At 42.2% G+C, this 19333-nt stretch overlaps 1 protein-coding gene across 1 annotated transcript; it reads left to right on the forward strand.

The window, feature by feature from the left end:
• Positions 1 to 15683: 15683 nt before the first annotated feature.
• gsx2 (GS homeobox 2) lies at positions 15684 to 16638 on the forward strand. Its single transcript, XM_029500786.1, has 2 exons — positions 15684 to 16115; positions 16298 to 16638. Exons 1-2 carry the CDS (start codon positions 15740 to 15742, stop codon positions 16636 to 16638), a joined length of 717 nt encoding a protein of 238 aa, XP_029356646.1. The 5' UTR covers positions 15684 to 15739.
• Positions 16639 to 19333: the final 2695 nt, after the last annotated feature.

The following is a 19333-nucleotide window of genomic DNA, read 5'->3' on the forward strand; positions in this document are numbered from 1 at the left end:
GAACTCCCATCAAGTCTAAAGTGCGTCACATTGAAAATGTATACTAAGAGGAGTCAGGAAGAAATGACACACAACTTTACATTTCTGAGTGTGACCACACTCAAAAATAAGCAGCCTAGAAGAAAATTCCTGATTTGCGAACAATGTTTTAATTTTAGGCTCAAAAATGATTTAATGTTTAACTGTATTTGTGGGCATGTAATATCATGGGGTGGCTTGTAAAAAAAAAAAAGGTAACCCATAAATGTAATTTGAGGGTGATTTAGTCACAGTTAGCGGCTACGCAGGTTGGTGGCGCCAGTTTTTGGTCCCAGGCTGATTGTGGTCAGGGTTAAAAAAACAACTGTAACTGCTGCTATAGGAAACAGGATGGAAACAGTTAAGCAGACACCTTATTCACCCACCCCTCCAGCTGGAGTGCTCTAACACTGGAGTGAGCCAACCCACAGTATCTCCACACAAAACTGTCAGCATGAGACAATGCAGCTAAACCCCAAACTACAGCCATTGACGATTAATTAACGTCTATCACTTCTAAAAATGTCTATTTAAATTTAAATTGGACATGTAGCCAATCAGAAAGTCTGACCGGCTCCATGTCCATCTACCACCCGAGCCCCTCACTTTTAGCTTTTCCTTCATTTCATTTAGAATGCACAACCCATTGGCACTGAATATTTGCTAGTTTTATGAGTTTGATGAGTTTTATTTAAACAATAGGGGTGACATTATTGGGGTTTTGCATGTATTTTGTATTTAAAACAATTTTCATTATCATAAGGCCCCATTTATCTGCAGCTATGAAAATAGTGTAAAATACTATCATGAAATGAAATGAATTTGTTGTGATGGACAGTCGGACAACAACAACTGCAAAAACAACAAGAGAGAACAACAAACAATGTAACTGATAATATCTTACAATTAGCTAAAACATTTACACATGTAACGTACTGGGTATATAACATGATTTGTATAAATATCTGGACATAATTTCAATTGTAAAATATTTATCGTGAAAACTGGGATTACCCTTTTGCTTTTTTAAATGAATAAAAACTATTTGAGTGTTAATTTAGCTTACTGTATCAAAAATCTTTTGAAATAGAAGCCCAAAACCAGATTTATATTGAACTCTGAATTTTGACTGTCATAGGTGGCCGCTGGACGCCTTTCTTTCAATTTTCTCACTGATGGAAAATATGCTTATTTTACTCATGGGTTGGTTTTTGGGTATGAAAAGGAAAGATTGACAGTGCACCTGTGGTCTGCCAATGAAGGGGTGACCCTGATAAAGAGAGAAGGGGGAGTGGCGGCCCAAGAGGTTCCTCAGCTCTGCAAACCACTTCAGTTCTCACTTGAGTGCCTCTCTTTGGGCCTCAACCCACACAGACCCCCACCTAACTGCTTCAGATTGAAATTCCTCCACTTGGTGAGACCCTGTGCCCCCCCCCTCCCCCGGTGCTCGGCACACACCAAGGGGCATTCAAAACACATTAACACCAAATCAATGGGAAACAGTGAAAAAAAAAAGAACCAAAAAAAGAGGAAGAAAGAAAGAGAAAAATCTCCTTAGCAACATAATCTAGACGGCCTGACGAGAGGAGGACTGAAAAGAAAAGAAAAAGAGAGGGGTGGTGGTGCCGTTTAGGGAGGGAAGAAGAATTGGACACAAAGGCTGGGCACACAGACAGCAACAAAATTGAAAATTAACACAGAAGAAACAGTTCCTTTTTTCATGGGCGCATAATAAGCTACATTAAACCAGAGCCAGGCTCCTCCTCCTCGCCGGGCCCTCCCTCTCCCGTGGACGGAGGCTCCCGCTGGACTTTGCCCTGTTTCAGAGAACTTTGGAAGGTGGTAACCAAAGAAAAGTGTTTCAGACACAGCGTTGGGATTAAAGTTGTTTCAAGTTGAACTAGATTTCTCCTAAATGGGAAAAAAGGAAGAAGAAAGGCATTTGAATTTCATTACCATGTTAAGGGGGGATGCATCGCAGTCAGCTGTATACAGTGACTTCAAGTGGCTCTTCATTTTCATATCAAATTTCGTCATACAATCACTGAAAGACTATTCTAAGAATGAGAGCAAGACCAAAGCTTGTTGTCTGTGAATCCTTGTGTAAATAGTGTGTGTTTGCAGACCTTATCTATCTATCTAAAACAGTTTTAGGGCACACATGAAAACGAACCCCCGCCCCCCCGATGAGCCATCAGGGAAGCAACTATGCCTTGTGTTTACCTGTCAGGATTATCACGTTGTGTTAATTTTTGTACATTGGACAGCAATTAGCCAGGAGCGGGAACTCTGGCCACCAGCAGCCCTGTAAATGACCTGTGACCTCCACTACATGATCAGCCCATTGAGAGGAGGGCCTGCTTTAATTAGGAGGTCATTAAGAGCCAACCTCGACGCACCATGGGAGCGCATAAAGCCAGCAGTCACTCCCACCTGCTGTCAAATACAGCTGACGACTGCATATAAACACTAATGTCTGGTTTTATTCATTTAAAGAAAGCTTTTGATTTACTGAAATGAGCTTGTCTTTATCAATGTGAAGTTTATATCTCGCAGAAAACATAGCCAAAGTCTGGATATTGAATATTTCCTACATTTTTTTGTCACTGGGAACAAAGTTGTGTATGACTGGCTCAAATGTACAAAGGTTACACACTCGTTATGATTCGTTGGATGAAATGGACAGGAAGTTTAAAAAAAAAAAAAGATATAAGGTGGATGAGGACAAAGTCTTGAGAGGTGAAACAACAAAGTCAGATAGAACATAAAGGTGGAGAAAATAGATGACAAGCGAAAGAGTGATTCCAGAGGCCTTTTATTCAGGCCTCTGATTTCACACTTGCACAAAGAGCTTTGGGGACGTTTCATCCTTTTCACATTTCTTCTGCATTTATTCAGTGTTATTCTGTGGTGCCGTGTCTCCTATATGGGAGAGGGAGCGCTGCCCAGAGAGGAGTCACCTCCATTCACAGCTTTATAAATCACCTCAGCATGCCCAGACCATGGCCAATCGGCCAATTACACCCCCCTGACACACCGGGGCTGATAAAGAAGGCCCAGGACAATGGGATCACAGGCCAAATAAACGACCCTTTAATGAAGTCGCCCACAAAACAGGCCAAAACCGCGCGCCCCACTTACGTATTCCATCATGCCATTGCCCTCACATTTCCTCTTGCTCAGCCGCCACGGCAGGCACAGCTGGGGACAGGGAGACACAGAGAAAGACAGGCAGAGTGGAAGAAAAAGGAGAGAAAAATGACTCTGTGCACTGACACTGCTTAGCCCCCTGCCCAAGGCCCCTTTCAGACTTTTGGCCGAACAAAAGCATCTGTTGCCATACTGTGCCGCTCAGACCCCCCTTCACACACACATACTCCAGTCGGGTAAGGAGCCTCACAGGAGTTAAAAAAGGCAACACTGGGCCGTATGCAGCTGAGGCTGCTCACCTTGTGGCACAACCTATTGTGTGCCCAATTCCAGGAGCTTCTCCATCCATCTTTGTGTCTCTGGGACAAATAGAGAAAGAGGATGGAGGGAGAAACTTTGTATGACAGAGTGAGAGAGTCAGAGAGAGGGACACAAGACTGCAGCTGCAGGATGAATAGGAGAGGGAAAGAAGGGATGAGGTGGGAGTGAGTGAGTGAGAAGGGGGCAGCTGCAGGGTGGTCCCACCCCTCTATCCAACCACCTCCACAGCGTTGTTTGGCTTTTCTTGGGATTCAGAACACAAATAACTCAGTCATCAAGCTATGAGCTACAAATTCAGAGTGTTCATGGATCTCAATAGAGCAGTGACAAAATGCAAAAGGGAAGAGCAAAGATGTATATCTTCCAAGATAGAGCTCTATTTTCCATTTTAAACCAATTAACCAACTGATTTTCCTATTTATTTCTCCATTAAGCAGTTTTAAGTTGTTATAAATCATTATTCTCTCGAACGTCTGTAAGAATAAAACTGTCAGCTGTATGTTCTGTATCGGTTGTTCTTGTGAGCCTCTCAGTGAACCTATGTGACACTGAGTGAAACTCAGATCGCCATTTTAATTAAAAAGAAAAAAAAAAAAGACTGAGCATTTGACCTTGAGTGTGTCATCTTTGACCAACTGAGGGCCATTGAATGATGAATAAAGTTGATGCATACAAAAAAACAAAAAAACACCAACAACAACACAGGAGCTGCATTTCTACAAGAAATAGAATACAGTTTAAGATTAATATAGAGGCATTTGGAATTCATTAATATTATGAGCAACTAATTGGTTGGTTTAAATGTCATGCTCTTCATATACTTAAAAATAATCAAACAAAACACACACACACACAATATTTGGTTGAATAAATTGTGACATTGGGTGACCAAAATTCAATTCCAGGAGAACATCTAATGATGTAGAATAATGATGACATCAAATATCCAGTCCAGGTCAGCTTTAATTATAGTTTAATTCATTTATTGATCGTTTATGTGTTTTTAAATTATTGAACAGCACAACAGGCCAAAGTGCTGTAGGAATACACAAGAATAAATTTAAATGAATAAAAATATATTAAATGCATGAAGCTAAAATAAATAAAATATTAATGAAAAAAAAAAAAAAATTATATGGCGTAAAAAAAAGCCAAGAAGAGATGGGTTTTCAAAAGGATAGACAAGCTGACAGTAGAGAGGCCCGTCTAATGTAAAATGACAGAGCACTTAGGTCAAACGTCCAACACAGAGTTTTGGACATGCAACAGAAAAGGCGTGATCCCCTCTGAGCTGGCACCAGCAGGTAAATTAAGTGAGCAAGGTCAAATTGGCCAGATGTGATCGTATTTGTGTGTGCTCTTTAGCATGCAGCACCATTTTTGCACTGTGTGGAAACGGGCAGTGGCGGACACGCTGACTGCCACATGCAGTGCATTACAGTATTCCAGCCAAGTGGTGATAAAGGCATGGATTACATTATTTCAAAGTCCTGCCTTGTAAGCACTGCCTTTATTTTTTCCAGCTGCTGTCACTGAAAGAAGCTGGAATCAAAAACTGCTCTTGGGTCAGTTTAAGACCCAAGATTTGTAGCTGTTGGCTGAGTATACTGGCCAAGACAGCTCCGATCTAAGCAGTCAGGAGTGACACCAAGAACCGTAACTTTTGTCTTTTTATGACTGAAGTTTAGAAATTTACAGCCATCCAGGCCTTTGCATCATCTAGACACTGGAGTAAATGTCTGACAGAGTTTGGACACTTTTTAAGCAACATATAGATCTGCATAACAGTGAAAAGAAATTCCACACTTACTGAGTATCAGAGCAAATAAAGTGAAAAAAGAAGGGGACGAAGAACTGAGCCCTGTGGGACCTCACATGAAAGAGTAGCAGTGGACACCCAGGCTGACACAGAAGGTTATGTCTGTCAGGTAGGACCTGAACCTTTTCAGTGCTGAGCCCCTGATATCCCCCCACCGCTCCAAACGAGAGATCCAAATTTTATGGTCTACTGTGTCAAATGTTGCACTTTTAAAAGAACAGTTTCTGTGATGTTTAGGGCTGTAAAGCCAGATTGGAAGACTTCATCAATGTTGTTCTCTGACAGGGCTTCTGTCGGACTGGGTCAACTGGGTATTTAAGAAATTAAAAAAAAAAAAAAAAAAATGGCAGTTATGCATAGCGGAATAGTGGTTAGCGCTGTTGCCCCACAACACGAAGGTCGTGGGTTCGATTCCCCGGCCTTTCTGTGTGGAGTCTGCATGTTCTCCCCGTGTCTGCATGGCTTCCCTCCCACCGTCCAAAGACATCATGTTTGGGTTAATTGGTGACTCTAAATTCTGGAGGCCTATCTAGGGTGTACCCCTCCCTTACCCAGAATGAGCTGGCTCCAGCACCCCATGACCCAGAAACAGATAATTGGTAAAAGATTAGTTCATGAATGTAGCAGATCAGGGAGCGCGACTGCATATTTTGAATTTCATCAGACCGGATGACAGACTGCTATTAATGATAGCAAAGACAGAAGGCCCTGCAGTAGGACTAACTTCATTGAATAGGGACATGATCACCTCTAAAAAAGTGAAACCTGTCAAAAGCAGCAGAGCAGAAGACAGAGGCTGGGGAGTCAAAGCAGGTGGAGAGATCGGAGCCCTCATGGAGGTGACCTTATCAATGAAAAAGTGGAGAAAGGTTTCACAAACAGCAAGAGAGCTTTCAACACATGAAGTCTGTGGTGCATTTAGAGCAGAATCTAATAGTCTTAAATAACACACAAGGTTAGTGACAGTTTGATTGTTATTGGAATGCTTTTCAATAAACAAAGTAACCGAAATCAAGCATTTGCCAATTTTCTCATGCTAACATGTTGTTCACAAATTAATTTCTGGCAATCTTTCTAACTCAAACTCTGCTAAATGTCAGAATGTACAAACATTTGATTTTAGCATCAACCAGATTTTTTTTTTCTAATCCAATGAATAAAAATACAAGAATGTCAGCTATTACAGTACAGTGATGTCATGGGTAATGTGAAGCAATTTACATTATTAAGGTTACTTGTATATATGGTATTAATGTCAGTTAATTAGCAAGTCATGAATTTGCTGTAGTATAACTGGCAATGAGTCGACCTCTGGAGCTGAAAAAGGAAGCCACCACAAGAGACCCTTTGGCAGCCATGTTGAAATCTCCAATCTCACAGCAGAAATACAGTAAGCATGTTTACAGCCTGGTACAAAAAAATGGTTGTTCTACAGCTAATCTGATGAAAGACTGTACGGGGGAGAATATTTATACAGCTCACTTATTATTTTAACAAGGTTAAGCTATGCATAATGAGGGCATGTCCGCTTTAAGTGACAGGCGGGGCAGCATATGCTTGTCAGCAACTGTAATTCACTGAAGTTTCAGCTCATCACACAGCTTTTCATCTCCTCATTTAGTTTTAGTGTCGACAGCAGAGTGTCAAATATAGTTTAAAGTCTCCACAGTTTTTAGTTTGTGTTAGTTAAACTTTTAGTAAAACTAAAATAACATAGTAACCTAAGCTACAGTTCAGATACACAATGCTTTCAAACGTTCATTCTCGGCGTGTTTTTGCGTTTTGGCCAGTATTTGTTCTCACCTACCACCGGAGTGTGAGCATGTGCACGTGAAATGTGATGCTGACTGCTGTTCACTTAAAAGATACTGTTGGAACGATGATAATAAAGAGGGTTTTCTGAATGTAACATATAGAATATTCAATAATCATTGACAATATGAATTTAATTTAGTTTTTTTAATTTTGGCATTGGCATGATAAAAATTACCAAATCAAAAACATTACAAGCAAACACAATATATTTAAGAAGAAAAGAAAAAAAATATTTTTAAACAAAACTAAGCTTTCATATCTCAAACCAAATATTTCATTGAAAGCCCTTCAGGTTTTTCTGAAAAAGTGAGATGAAAATGTTTGTTTTTGGATTTTTGGACATGGGTGTTACGTGGTTGTCGTAAGACAAAAAAAGTAAAAATCACTATGTTTCCCATATCAGGGACATTAGCTAACCACTTTAAAGGGCGTATTTGCTGCTTGCTTGTTAAAATAGAAGCCAGTAAAGGGAGTTATGGAAGTTTGGTGGGGGAATAAGCTGATGATTAGCACAGCTGCAGGTGCGGACTGAGTGCGACCAAGTTCACACTCCTTCTCCCATCCTCCCCCTCACACTTGTCTCCCTTGAGGAGAGGCACGACATCCACCGGTCGCCCTCTCTGCTATCAGACACCACAGACTGAATCGCCAGCCGTCTCACTCAACCCACTTCTTTGTACTTTGTGTGTATAACCTTGCTCCTGAGGAAAACTTCTTATGGGTTACACTCTTTTTTTAAAAGATACTTTTTCTGATAAGGTCCCTTTATCCAAACTGCTCTCCTTTATTCAAGCCTTTTTAGAAGACCATTCACAGAGGTGTGTTTTTCTGATTTTATGTAGATCAGGTGTCATCCAAAGATGCCCCTATACAATATCATCACCATCCAGATATCTTTTCTCTGTCTGCACAAACATTTCTCACTCACACTTCAAACAAATTTACTCTTTAGGGCATTGTTGGGCATCAGAATGAGACTTTTAAGAGTGTGTTTAGCATTCAGGTTTGGTCATTCATTCTCCCAGTCTCAGCCAAGAAATCTTTGTTTGACTGCTCCTCTTCAAACCACAGAGTGTCAGTAGGGGCGGGGGGATCGATTTGATTCTAATCGGACCATGAAAAGAACATGATCTAACTACTTTCAGAGCGGAGTATATTTAGTCCCACTCCTCTTTATACCAACCACCCCCCCCCCATCCCACAGCCCACCCCACTTTAGTGTGGGCACAATGAAGCTGGCCAATTTAAAAAGCCTAATATGTGTCTTCAATGACTTTGTGAATACAAGGGAGAGAGATTTGGAGAGGAAGAGAGGGAGCACAGGAGTAGAAAGTGGAGGAAAAAAGGGGGAAACAGAAGAAAAAAAGGGCCAGGGAGCAGGCATAAAAATTCCAAGAGTTGTTTAAGCGTGGGTGGGTTCATTTGCATGACAGCGCCATGTGAATAAGACTGACCTCTTGGACCGCCCCAGTACTAGGCCGAGCTGCAGCCTGACGTGCAGGCTTTGACCCAGCTCATTGACTCTGAATGGTTACTCTGTCAAAGGGAGGGACCTTCCAGCTCTCAGCCGGACAGGCATCTGCAGACCTCCTGGTTGACACCCAACTACCTCAATATCTATCCCTACTACAAGCACAAACAGACGTGCGTGCGCACACACACACACACACGCACAGGCAAACACATTTACCAAACCATTAGGCAGATCTCCAAAACCCTTATCGCCAACTGCCAGGCTTATGAGAACAGTCAGAGAGAGAGAAGTAAACATCCACATAAAAAGATAAAACATTTTCAAAGAGCTGCCGTTACTTCTCCAACACACATATACATCCAGAAAGACACACGCACACGTAAATACATGACAGGTGCAGAAAAGCTCTTGCATGTGCGGGCCAATCAACACGCTTCACTTGATAGCTCCATGATGTACTGCAACAGGCAGGTGAGAGGACATAAGAGTGGACCGGGGGGTGGCTGCAGCGATGTCGTCTGCATACAAATCTCAGAAGCTGCCCCAAACTCCCCCTCGACCCCATACAAAGTTGTGACTCTAAGCAAACACAAAGCTCAGACAGCTTACAAACACCCTCTCCATTTATCTGGCTGGCAGAGAGCTGGGACGCTGCAGACAGGAGCTCTTAGCCCTGACCTCTGCTGTCTAGATACACTGCGTTGGAAGCCCATTGCACAGCAAACAATGTGAAGCAAAAACACTTGTTAAATTTCTATAAATGTATATTCTTCTACAGAAAAAAGACCAGTGTGCTGCAATAAATAACTAGTGAAATGCAGTAAGTTGCTTTAGGAAAATCGAAAGGTTTACACACAACACATTTAAATTTAATATGAAACTGTCGTATAAAAATTTTGTGACATGGGACTCCACAAAAAATAAATAAATAAAATAAAATGCAAAAGGCAGTGTCATTAGTGGGAGGCTTGATCGGTAAATAAAACAAAGAAAACCATAAAAATTCGTTTTGGAACTATAATCAGAATCAAATAAAACAAACAAACCATAATTTTTTTTTTTAGGGATGGACACTTGCCTGTGTGCAAAAATAAAAAACAAAAAATGAGTCAGGACAGGCTGTATGGGGGAAAAAAAGGCTTTAATTTAAAGAGGAGAAAAAGGTCACAGACACTGCTAAACTGATTTCTACAACACCTCCTTTTAGAGTAAAATGAGTGAAAAACTGTCAGTTTTATGAGAACTAAAAACATTCAGTTCAGAGGTCAGACATATAGTATGGACAGAGGCTGTGAAGAACTTCAGAAGTCAACAGTACAGTCTTAAAGTCGATTGTAAAACATACAGTCCCACTGCGAAGAGGCTAAATCCAGTCTAATGTGGTCCTCCTGATGGAGCCTGTTAAAGGCCCAGCAGCTGAGTCCTGAGCAGTCTGTAAAGACTAATGGATTTTAAGTTTGAGAGAGAGACAGGCAAGGAGGACATAATTGAGGGGGGGGGGGGGGGGGGGGAGTGGATTATATTTTGGACATGCTCCTCAAACTGTGAAAACAAGACTGCTTTAGTTTTGTTCTGTGCTGCTCTTTGAAACCAAAGACCAGAGTCTGCTCTGAATGCTGAGTAAGCAGACCATGTTTCTCAAATTCCATTTGTTAATATGGCATTACCACTGTACTTCATCACAAAGATTTATTTTGCATGTTCTAATAAAATCTGAGGGAGTTGGAGTTTGATTTGAGATATGAAGATCATAAAACAACCTGTAAAGGCGACAGGTGTGGCTCAAACTAGACCCCTGGGCTCTGGATTGTTCCTGTGGAGGGCAGCTTTGAGCCAACGCTGCTACACCCGATGATAACTCTCAGATCTCGGGGGCTGGATGCAGCTGCCCCCCACCAAAGTCCCAGTCGGTTCATGTTCTGCCCCAAAGTACCCACCACACAATGAGACGCCTGTTGGGTTTTAAACACTTCAGGAGTTTTTCTACTGATGTATCCTGTGATGCCCCAGACTACTGCTAAAATATGAAACAATTAAATCTCAGTTGTAAAGATACCCCCTTTCCTTTTTTTTAAGCATGTCTGACAGTAAGCCAGGAAAAACAGTAGCAGTACTGTCTAGAGAAAAACAATCTCATGCGGGATTTATAGTGAAGTGCGTCATGATCATCAGAAGATCCAGTTACTCTTCTTAAAAAAAAAAAAAAAAAAAAAAAAAAAAGAAATCTCATATAATCTTTCATTTAAGCATTACACAGCGGTGGACAATAGGTTGATTTTCCCGCAGGCTTTTGAAAAAGCCTGTTTCTCAGAATGATACAAAAACACTGCAGGTTTTTGTCCTTGTGAAAAGACACTAAATGGCTGTCTTTGGCTGCCTGCTGGACATTAACATATATAAATCGGATAATCTTCTCTAAGTGACATAGAAAGAATCACAAGCCCTGACAGGAAGGAACTGTCTAAAATGTTTGGAGGATTTCAATTACTGCAGAAGAGGGGAATGAATATCAATGAAAAGTGAGATGCCAACAGCTGAAACAACAACGAAGACACAAACGGGAGGAATCAGATCTATGTGATCATTGTCCAAATGAACAGAATAAGGCTCCAGAGTCCGGCTGGGATTTCGAACAGCCTGACAGACTGTCCACGCTCTGATTTTAAACTTCTGCATATCTTCCATTATGTACATAACTGGCAGTAAAATGTGGTCATCGTCTCAATTAAGAAATGAGTTTGCCTGTTTGTGTGAGAGCCTCTCTGTGGCCTCAGAGGCAGGGAGCAGCAAGCTGCCCAAGAGATGCTAACAGGCACCGATGGAAATCAACATAATGGCAGAGCGCACTCAAAGTGATGCTTTTCTAAATCAGTGTTTAATCTGAGGACACAACACAGACAGATAAAATAAATCTCTCTTTGAGCAGTGTGCATCTATGAAGGTAAGTTTAGCACAGCAGAGAGGATGCTGATTAAAACTAAAAAGCTGCAGGTTCCTTTCTTGGCCAAGCTGATTGGATAAAGACTTAGTCTCAAGTTCAAACATCCTATCAGATAAAAGGAAAAAGAAAAACAATGATTCCCAGGTAGACTATGGGGTGCAGGGGAGACGCTGGGGTTTATTTGTTTCTTCACAGTCTGACAAACAGAGGACAGAGACACTGCGATCCCGCGTCTATGGCCGGTGACAAAAGACATGGCCACACATTCCAGTCTGCTTCCGCTCCAGCACACAAGCTCAATCCCAGGGATTTCCCCTTTCAACAGGGCCAGAAAGAGAGGCTACAATATCACGTCCCTTTGACTGAGGGAGAGAGCAGCCATGGTAGCTGGGGTGGAGGGACGCCTGTCATTCACGCTTTGAAACATTTCCTGATTTCGGTTTCATGGGAAGTCAGTGAGCCGGGGGGGGGGGGGGGTGTTTGGGATGAGGAGGGGTTGCTCTCAGGTTTGTTTCAGGGAGGGGTTGCTGGGGTGCCATCCAAACAACTGTTTCTAATTTGGGAATTTGAGAAAGTTAAGAAAGAGTCTGTTTTCTGTGTCAATAAAGGCACCACTCTGACCCCAAATCATTTCGCCAAAAGGCCAGCTGCTTGGAAACCAGTGAGGATGCAGAATAATGAGCCCCCACAGCTGATCACTCCTGCAGTGTGGCGACGCATCACAAAAAGTGACCAACAATGGAACAGCTTCGTATTACAGTAAGGACTCAAATTCAGGACTATTTGACAACTCATGCAAGAAAAGATTGAAATAAGGACTCCGATTGTGCTGCTTTTGTAATGGCATCTGCTTAGTCTTTTGGAAACAAGAGAGGAGGCAGTCGTACAAATCGGCCTTCGAACAATAAGCTTTAATAAAGACATTTCTCTGGGAAGTTAACCGTGATCGGCATCACCATCAGTTGGTGTTTATCTCATTTTCGACACTCGTTAATTGTGTGCACCACAGAGCGCAGACACGCGCACATACACACACACACTGTGCTGAGTGAGGACGTCCAGACGCTCTCATTGGCGCAGGGGCACACTTCAGCCTGGAGTGTCCTGTCTGAGCGGCTCTGTGAGACTGAGAAGCGTCTCCCTAATTAGGGGGAGCCTGGTGCAGGACATCTCTATAGGCCATCAACAGGGCCCTCGTTGGCTTTGTTCAGCAGCCTCTTCTTCCACTGAGGCTGTCACTTCACTTTTCTATAGGACCGAGGGCCGTGCTCCTTCACTCTGTTGTCTGTTTTAAAGTCACAGACACACATTTACTTACGGAGATATTGGTGCAGCACAATAATCCAAAATCAAAAACTGTTCCATGATGTATTTGTGCTCTGAGACTCAAACTTGGCTTATTGATTGTGACTGATGAATTGAATATCTCACAAACTCCCAGTGAGAGACACTGAAGAACCCTGCTTGTCTTTGTTTATATGGTTAAGTTGTCATGGTGCTTTAAGATGTAATTAATTCCAACTAATTTTTGCATAGAAATCTAATTATTCACTGAGATATAAATTAGATTCCCCACTCATGGGGACCATGAACCCCCTAAACTCCTGCAGGACACTATTCAGTGGCAAGACCCTTTCTATCCCCCGCTTCCCTTTTCTCTGCAGACCATGAGATGGAGCGCAGCCACTGCAGCTGCTATTCACATCAAGCAGATAATTGTTAATGAAAAGTCATTGCGTGGCATTATGTTGTTCACAGGATCATTGTTCATTTCCCCCCATTGCCATTGAAATCTATATGGAGGACCAGAGTGTTTCCTTTGAGTTTTGGTATTCAGGATCAGTTGCCTAGTAACTAATAAAGGGCCAAATCATCTACTGTATTGGCCAAGATGGGCCGCACACTGGCCCTGCACAACAATGCAAGGTTTGTAAAAAGGCGTTGATACAAGTTAATGACGCTTGTTCAACAAAACGTTAATGGACTTCACGGTATAATATAGCATGGGATGTGGTGTGAATGAGAGGGGAGAACTTCAGCAGTGCTCTTTAACAAGTTTGTGTGTTTTTACTACTGGGAAGAGCGGGATAGACAAGCATACTCTCACACACACACACACACACATAAACACACAAAGAATAAACCCGTGATTAATTACCAATCAGCATGATTTGAAAAGGGGTTGAATAGAAGAGGCAAGTGATGTATGTGTATACATGTATACACAAACATATTGCTCCGTTTTTGCACAGGCTTCTTTAACCAAAGCAGAGCATACCAAAAAAAAAAAAAAAAAAACAACTCAAAACTGCAGCCCCGTCACCTCGAGCAGAATAAAGGGAATCAAAGGATTTTTCCCTTAAATGGACTAATTTTCTCCTTGAATTATGAAAGTAGTGGCTAGGTAACAGGCTGTGCTCAGTACCCGACGGCTTAATGCTTCCTAAATCCTTCCACGTGGCTCCACTAGTCCTGGCAATTAGGCCTCATTATAGCCTCATAAAGGATCTCATTTGTGGGATTACTTAATAGACAATGAAATTTTATCGTGCAGAATTATGGAAAAATAATATTAGACCTTGCACAGTGCGATGAAGGCGTGCGCCACACATCATTCCGCTCGGTTCGCTCTCTCTCTCTCTCTGTGTGTGTGTGTGTCTCTCTCTCAGACGATCTGTACCATAACTGCTCTGTTGTGCGTCCTCCTTGTCAAGCGCGGTATTCAGGTTATTATAGCAATTACTATCTATGTGACAGACATGTTTGTTTTTATCTTGGTTTTTAAAGACTTTCTAATTTCTCCAAGGATTTCCATTGAAGCTCATAGTTCAATGAAGAGCTTCAGCTGCATTTATGAATTTAATAACCGTGAATTTGAATGATGTTAAGGGAGGAAGTGCATTAGAAATAGATCGAGGTGTTTAAATGTTCCACTGGTGCCTGAGGGCTCCGTGTGTTTCCTCTGAGGCCAGAGGAAAAACTAACACATGCTGTGCTGGATCTGGACCGTCTGCACCGCGCTCGGCCGGCTCGCCTCTGTCTGAAGGTCCGAGGCGTTGCTTGGCAGATGAAAGCAGAAGCTAAATCTACCGGTGACCCGCCTGCGGATCAAACCCGCTAATTATTGTCACAAGATGAGGGATTAGCGCATTTCTGAAATAGCTGGCTGTTTACCCCCGCACAGACCCGCCATTATAAACACTTTCTAATTGAATCCTAATCGCCATCAAATAACCGCAGCCCAGACTCGTCACCGGGTCCTAATTCTTTAATTGCTGCCAGGAAAACCTGAGCAGCCGGACTCTACGGTGCGATTCAGGCTTTGATGCAGTTGCAGCTCGCGTGCACAATGTCATTTGCAAAATAAATAAAAGTACATCAAAACAATAAATGCATAAACAAATAAATAAAACTATAATATATCGTTGCTTTGGATTCCAGGTTTACTCTGCAATTATTTTAGGGAAATAGACATTTGCAGGTTTGAATAAAAAAAATGGGAGTGAGGATAAAATCACATTTTACCACTTTAAATGTTCGAAACTGGTGATTCTGTTATAATCAAGGAAAGAACACAGTTCATTTCTATTCTCATTTTCATTGGCGATATGATAACTGGTTGTTTTTTTTTCTCTCTGTTTAAATCTACTGGATGTATTTAATGCATGTTGGATATTTATCAATTACAACTTGCTGATCTGGGTTTATATGTCCTAGGAAATTGCGCAAATTTCTTAAAAATAAATAAATAAATAAATTGTTTTGAGCTACTCCTATAATGAGAGAAGTGGATCATCGTAGAATTTCAAAACAGCAGCAGTCGACATATTTCTAAATCAAATATATTTCACATTTGAAAAGATAAAATAGAACAATATTACCAGAATAAGAATAAAAGCTATGCCTGGTTGTAAGTGTTTCTCTTAAGTCCAACACTTTCTCCTCAAATTCGGGGATAAAAAAGGAGCAAAGCTGTAAGTTGTGATTGGAGGTCTGGGGAGACATCACGTGGTTTGGGTCGCTGACAGTATAAACCCTTACCGCCGGCTGCGCACGTGGGTGACGCGGCAGGGCCAACCCTCTTCGGGGTCCCTTTTGTTGAACCATCAAACATAAGCACCTTGGGAGATCCCGAGGGGTTTCAGATGAGAAACGGCTATCATCGTAGCGCACGGAGCGATCACTTTACACCAGCGCAGCCATGTCCAGGTCATTTTACGTAGACTCTTTAATAATCAAGGATACTGTGCGACCGGGACCGGCTGAGCACCCGGGACAAGAATTCCTCATCCCTATCAGCGTGCACTCCCCGAGCGTAATGACGGTCACGGCTCCGATGTGCCCGTCCAGGAAAAACGGAACTTTCTGTGTTTGCCCGCTGTGCGTCACGTCCCACATCCACTCCTCCCGCAGCGGCATTCCCATGCTGAAGGGCCAGTTTCCCGGAGCGGAGGCGCAGTACTGCCAGAGGGTAGCACACCAGCAGTCCCCCGCACTGGCTCACCCGGGACATACACCTGTCTGCACACCCACCTTCAGCGTCACGGACCCCCGGAGATACCACTGTCTTTCTATTGGTAAGCACCTGTTTCACTGCTCTCCGCGAAGCAGTGCGAGGCGGGACCATGAATGCCATCACTTCAACTTCATGCGCTATAATTCTTCACGTTACTTAAATCTGTGATAGAGTTCAGACTCGCAGAGTTGAAAAGAGACTTAGATGACTGACCTGAATGTTTTTTTTTTCCATATCCAACAGGTGCCTCTGAGAACAGCCACATACAGAACGGCAAGAGAATGCGCACAGCTTTCACCAGCACGCAACTCCTGGAACTTGAAAGGGAGTTTTCCACGAACATGTATCTTTCGAGACTCAGAAGAATCGAAATTGCCACGTATTTGAACCTGTCGGAGAAACAGGTGAAAATCTGGTTTCAGAACCGCCGGGTGAAGCACAAGAAGGAGGGCAAAGCCACCCAAAGGAGCGCGCACAGCGGTTGCAAGTGCACAAGCGGTCACACAGACTACTCAAGGTCAGAGGACGAGGAGTCTCTATCTCCTGCCTCCGCTACGGAAGAGAAAGAGGTGCCATCCATCTGAAAATAACACGAACCCCCCAAGCCCCAGCACCGGCCCTGCACTCTGTCCTGCCCGCTGCTGTTATGCGTTAAGGCACCACGCAAAGTCAGCCATAAAGAGAATCTCCTAACCCTCTGCATGAAGACAGTGTTTCTGCACTTCACCGATATCCTGCTGTTAGAAAAAAATCTATTAAACGGAAATATATGTGAATGAATGTTCCTGAGATATTTCAAAACAGTGCTGTAACAGAATGATGTATTTTGGTCCCTTCAGGATTGTGCTGTACACACGCACACGCAATGTCTACTCAATTATCTCCCAGTAAATGTTTTATTGTCCAACATTACTGTCAGCGAGGTTGTGTGGTATTGACAACCCTTAGAAAAATGTAAGGCAGATACTCTGTGGGTCCTGCACGCAACAATTTGTAAACTATGTATATCTGTATTTATTGTAATAAACATGACGAGTTGACCTAAGAATTTGTCTACGTATTGACTAACTTCGATCAATGAGGTGTTCACCTGTAACAAAGAAAAAAAAGAAAAGACTGACAATATATTTAAAGATTTTTTTTAGAATTGCCAATACTTAAAAAAAAAACAGCAACATATTTTTGCACCAATACATGGTGAAATAATTCAATTAAATTGAGAAAGACATTTCCTTTTTGAATATCAGAGTTACAGTGACCGACTAAAGCACCTTGAAGTACTTTTTCAGTATCACGCCATCCAGTAAAATACCAGTTCTATACCGCAAAGGGAAAAATAGCTGTAGATTTCACAGTTAGCTATGTTCTGTTTTGTTTTGTTTTTTTTGGTCACAAAAGCAGCTTTGTATCCAATCTGTTCTCTTCAGGTTTTTAAACATAAGGAACTTTCCAACTATTTTCTACCAAGTAAGAGCCATTTGACTATTAAGCTGCCATTACTGCACCGTTAGCACGGCAGATGCCAGTGTATTTAATTTAGAAACATTATGTAGCGAAGCTCCATTTACATGATATAAGTTGTTTAATTCTAAATTAATGGGGTGAGCTTATATGAAAGTGTAGCTGTAATTTCGCCCTAGATCTGACCACAAAAGGCTACCCCGATGACGCCCCTGGGGAGCAGCCAATAGTCTGTTAATGGTCGCTTTTGAAAAGATTTTTTGCTTGTCCAAAGCGAGTTTAATTGCGTTTTCGGTCCCACGTTGGTTGATTATGCTGCTATTGCCTGAAACCACAGAATAAGGATATATAGAAGTGGGCAAAGGCTTTGACAGGTCAGATTGTCCTGCCTTGGGACTCGCATTTAGCCGGAGACCCCCGACGGCTGTGTGCTCATAGAGCTTTGAGAGACAGCTACAGGGTTCCTCCGAGGGAAAGAGAACGATTTAGTCACTGTTTCATTAGGCACTATTTGAACCTTTCAACTTATGGTGAATTAAAGGGGGCACGCCCAAATGGAAAGACTCTGAGGAAGGATTACGAAGGAGGGACCACTGGAAATTAGCTAACGCCTAATTTAACTCGTTTCTGTCAGAGTTTGGGATACATTCCTAATTGAGACGGGAAGCAGGTGAGGTTTTGGTCCCACACAGACCCATTCAGTGAGGGAATAAATGATCCCCTTTCACGTCCCGCAGGCGATCATATATTACTGAGGGAAAGCCGTCTGATGAATATATATTGAGGCTCCTATTAATCGAATTAGAGTTCTTTTGCAGGTGTGAGGGACCTATGCAGCACTTAAAGTGATAAACAACAGAATAAACAGAAGTTTTGAGAATAAATTAATTCCTCCCTCTCCCCCTTTTTCCCCCCAGTCACCACAACGGACTAAAGCTTTTGATAGTAAACCAGTAAGGGATTAATTCTTCTGACTAAAATTGTAACAATAAATCGATGCATAAAAAAAATAATGGGCAGTAGAATAAGAGAAGGTGTACACCTAAAAATGCACAGAGAAACAACACAACTCCAAATACGTCCGTCCACTATTGAAAATGTGACAATTACGCATGACAAAGGACAATTAATAAGAGCGCCTTTCAACCGGCTGCAGCTGCTGTCTCATGCGGAGAAGTTGAAGCGCTAGCGAGGGAAAGAAGGAAACGGCGTTATCTTTCACCTCTTTATAGATCAGAACGTCAACATTCATCCTCCATTCGGCCTTTAGCTGTCTTCTAAATCTGAATATCTGAGCCTGGGGAGTCCTTGCAGTAGAAGTTCTCTCCTCCATATTGTTGAATCCATTTGTTAAACTGATGAGGCCTCCTGCTATCGACCCACAAGCATTTCCTCGTTGGGGACCAAGCTGCAGAGGAGAACTGTTGCATTTAGTGCTTTTGGGAGTTTATGAGCGGTTAAGAATGCTTATCTGCAAAGATCCTGTCACTGTAATTAGAGGTCAAACACCCACTCTCCTTGTCTCTCTGTCTGTGAGGGTTAGGGTTAGGGCTGTTTATGCATCATAACGGTAAACAGTCAAGTGGTTACATTTTAACAAACGAGGCCACAGGTAGCGCCGGGAAAAAGGGACAATTTGTTTTTATGTCATTTTTTTTTTATTCGTGTTGATATTGAAAATTCAAATGTTTCTTGCTGTTTTTGTTGCTTCTTCAATGAAGCACGGATGCAAACTGCAGACTTCAGCAGTGCTTAAGGGATTTTTTTTAAACTTGTTTGGTTTTTATGTGGACAGATCGATCGATGGATGGATGGATA

This window comes from Echeneis naucrates, chromosome 4 (assembly GCF_900963305.1).
Source record: "Echeneis naucrates chromosome 4, fEcheNa1.1, whole genome shotgun sequence".
NCBI classification, from domain to species: Eukaryota; Metazoa; Chordata; class Actinopteri; order Carangiformes; family Echeneidae; genus Echeneis; species Echeneis naucrates.

Coding starts and splice junctions, on each gene's coding strand:
- gsx2 (XM_029500786.1), top strand. CDS start 15,740: ATGTCCAGGTCATTTTACGTAGACTCTTTAATAATCAAGGATACTGTG. Junction 16,116..16,297: donor ATACCACTGTCTTTCTATTG/GTAAGCACCTGT, acceptor CATATCCAACAG/GTGCCTCTGAGAACAGCCAC.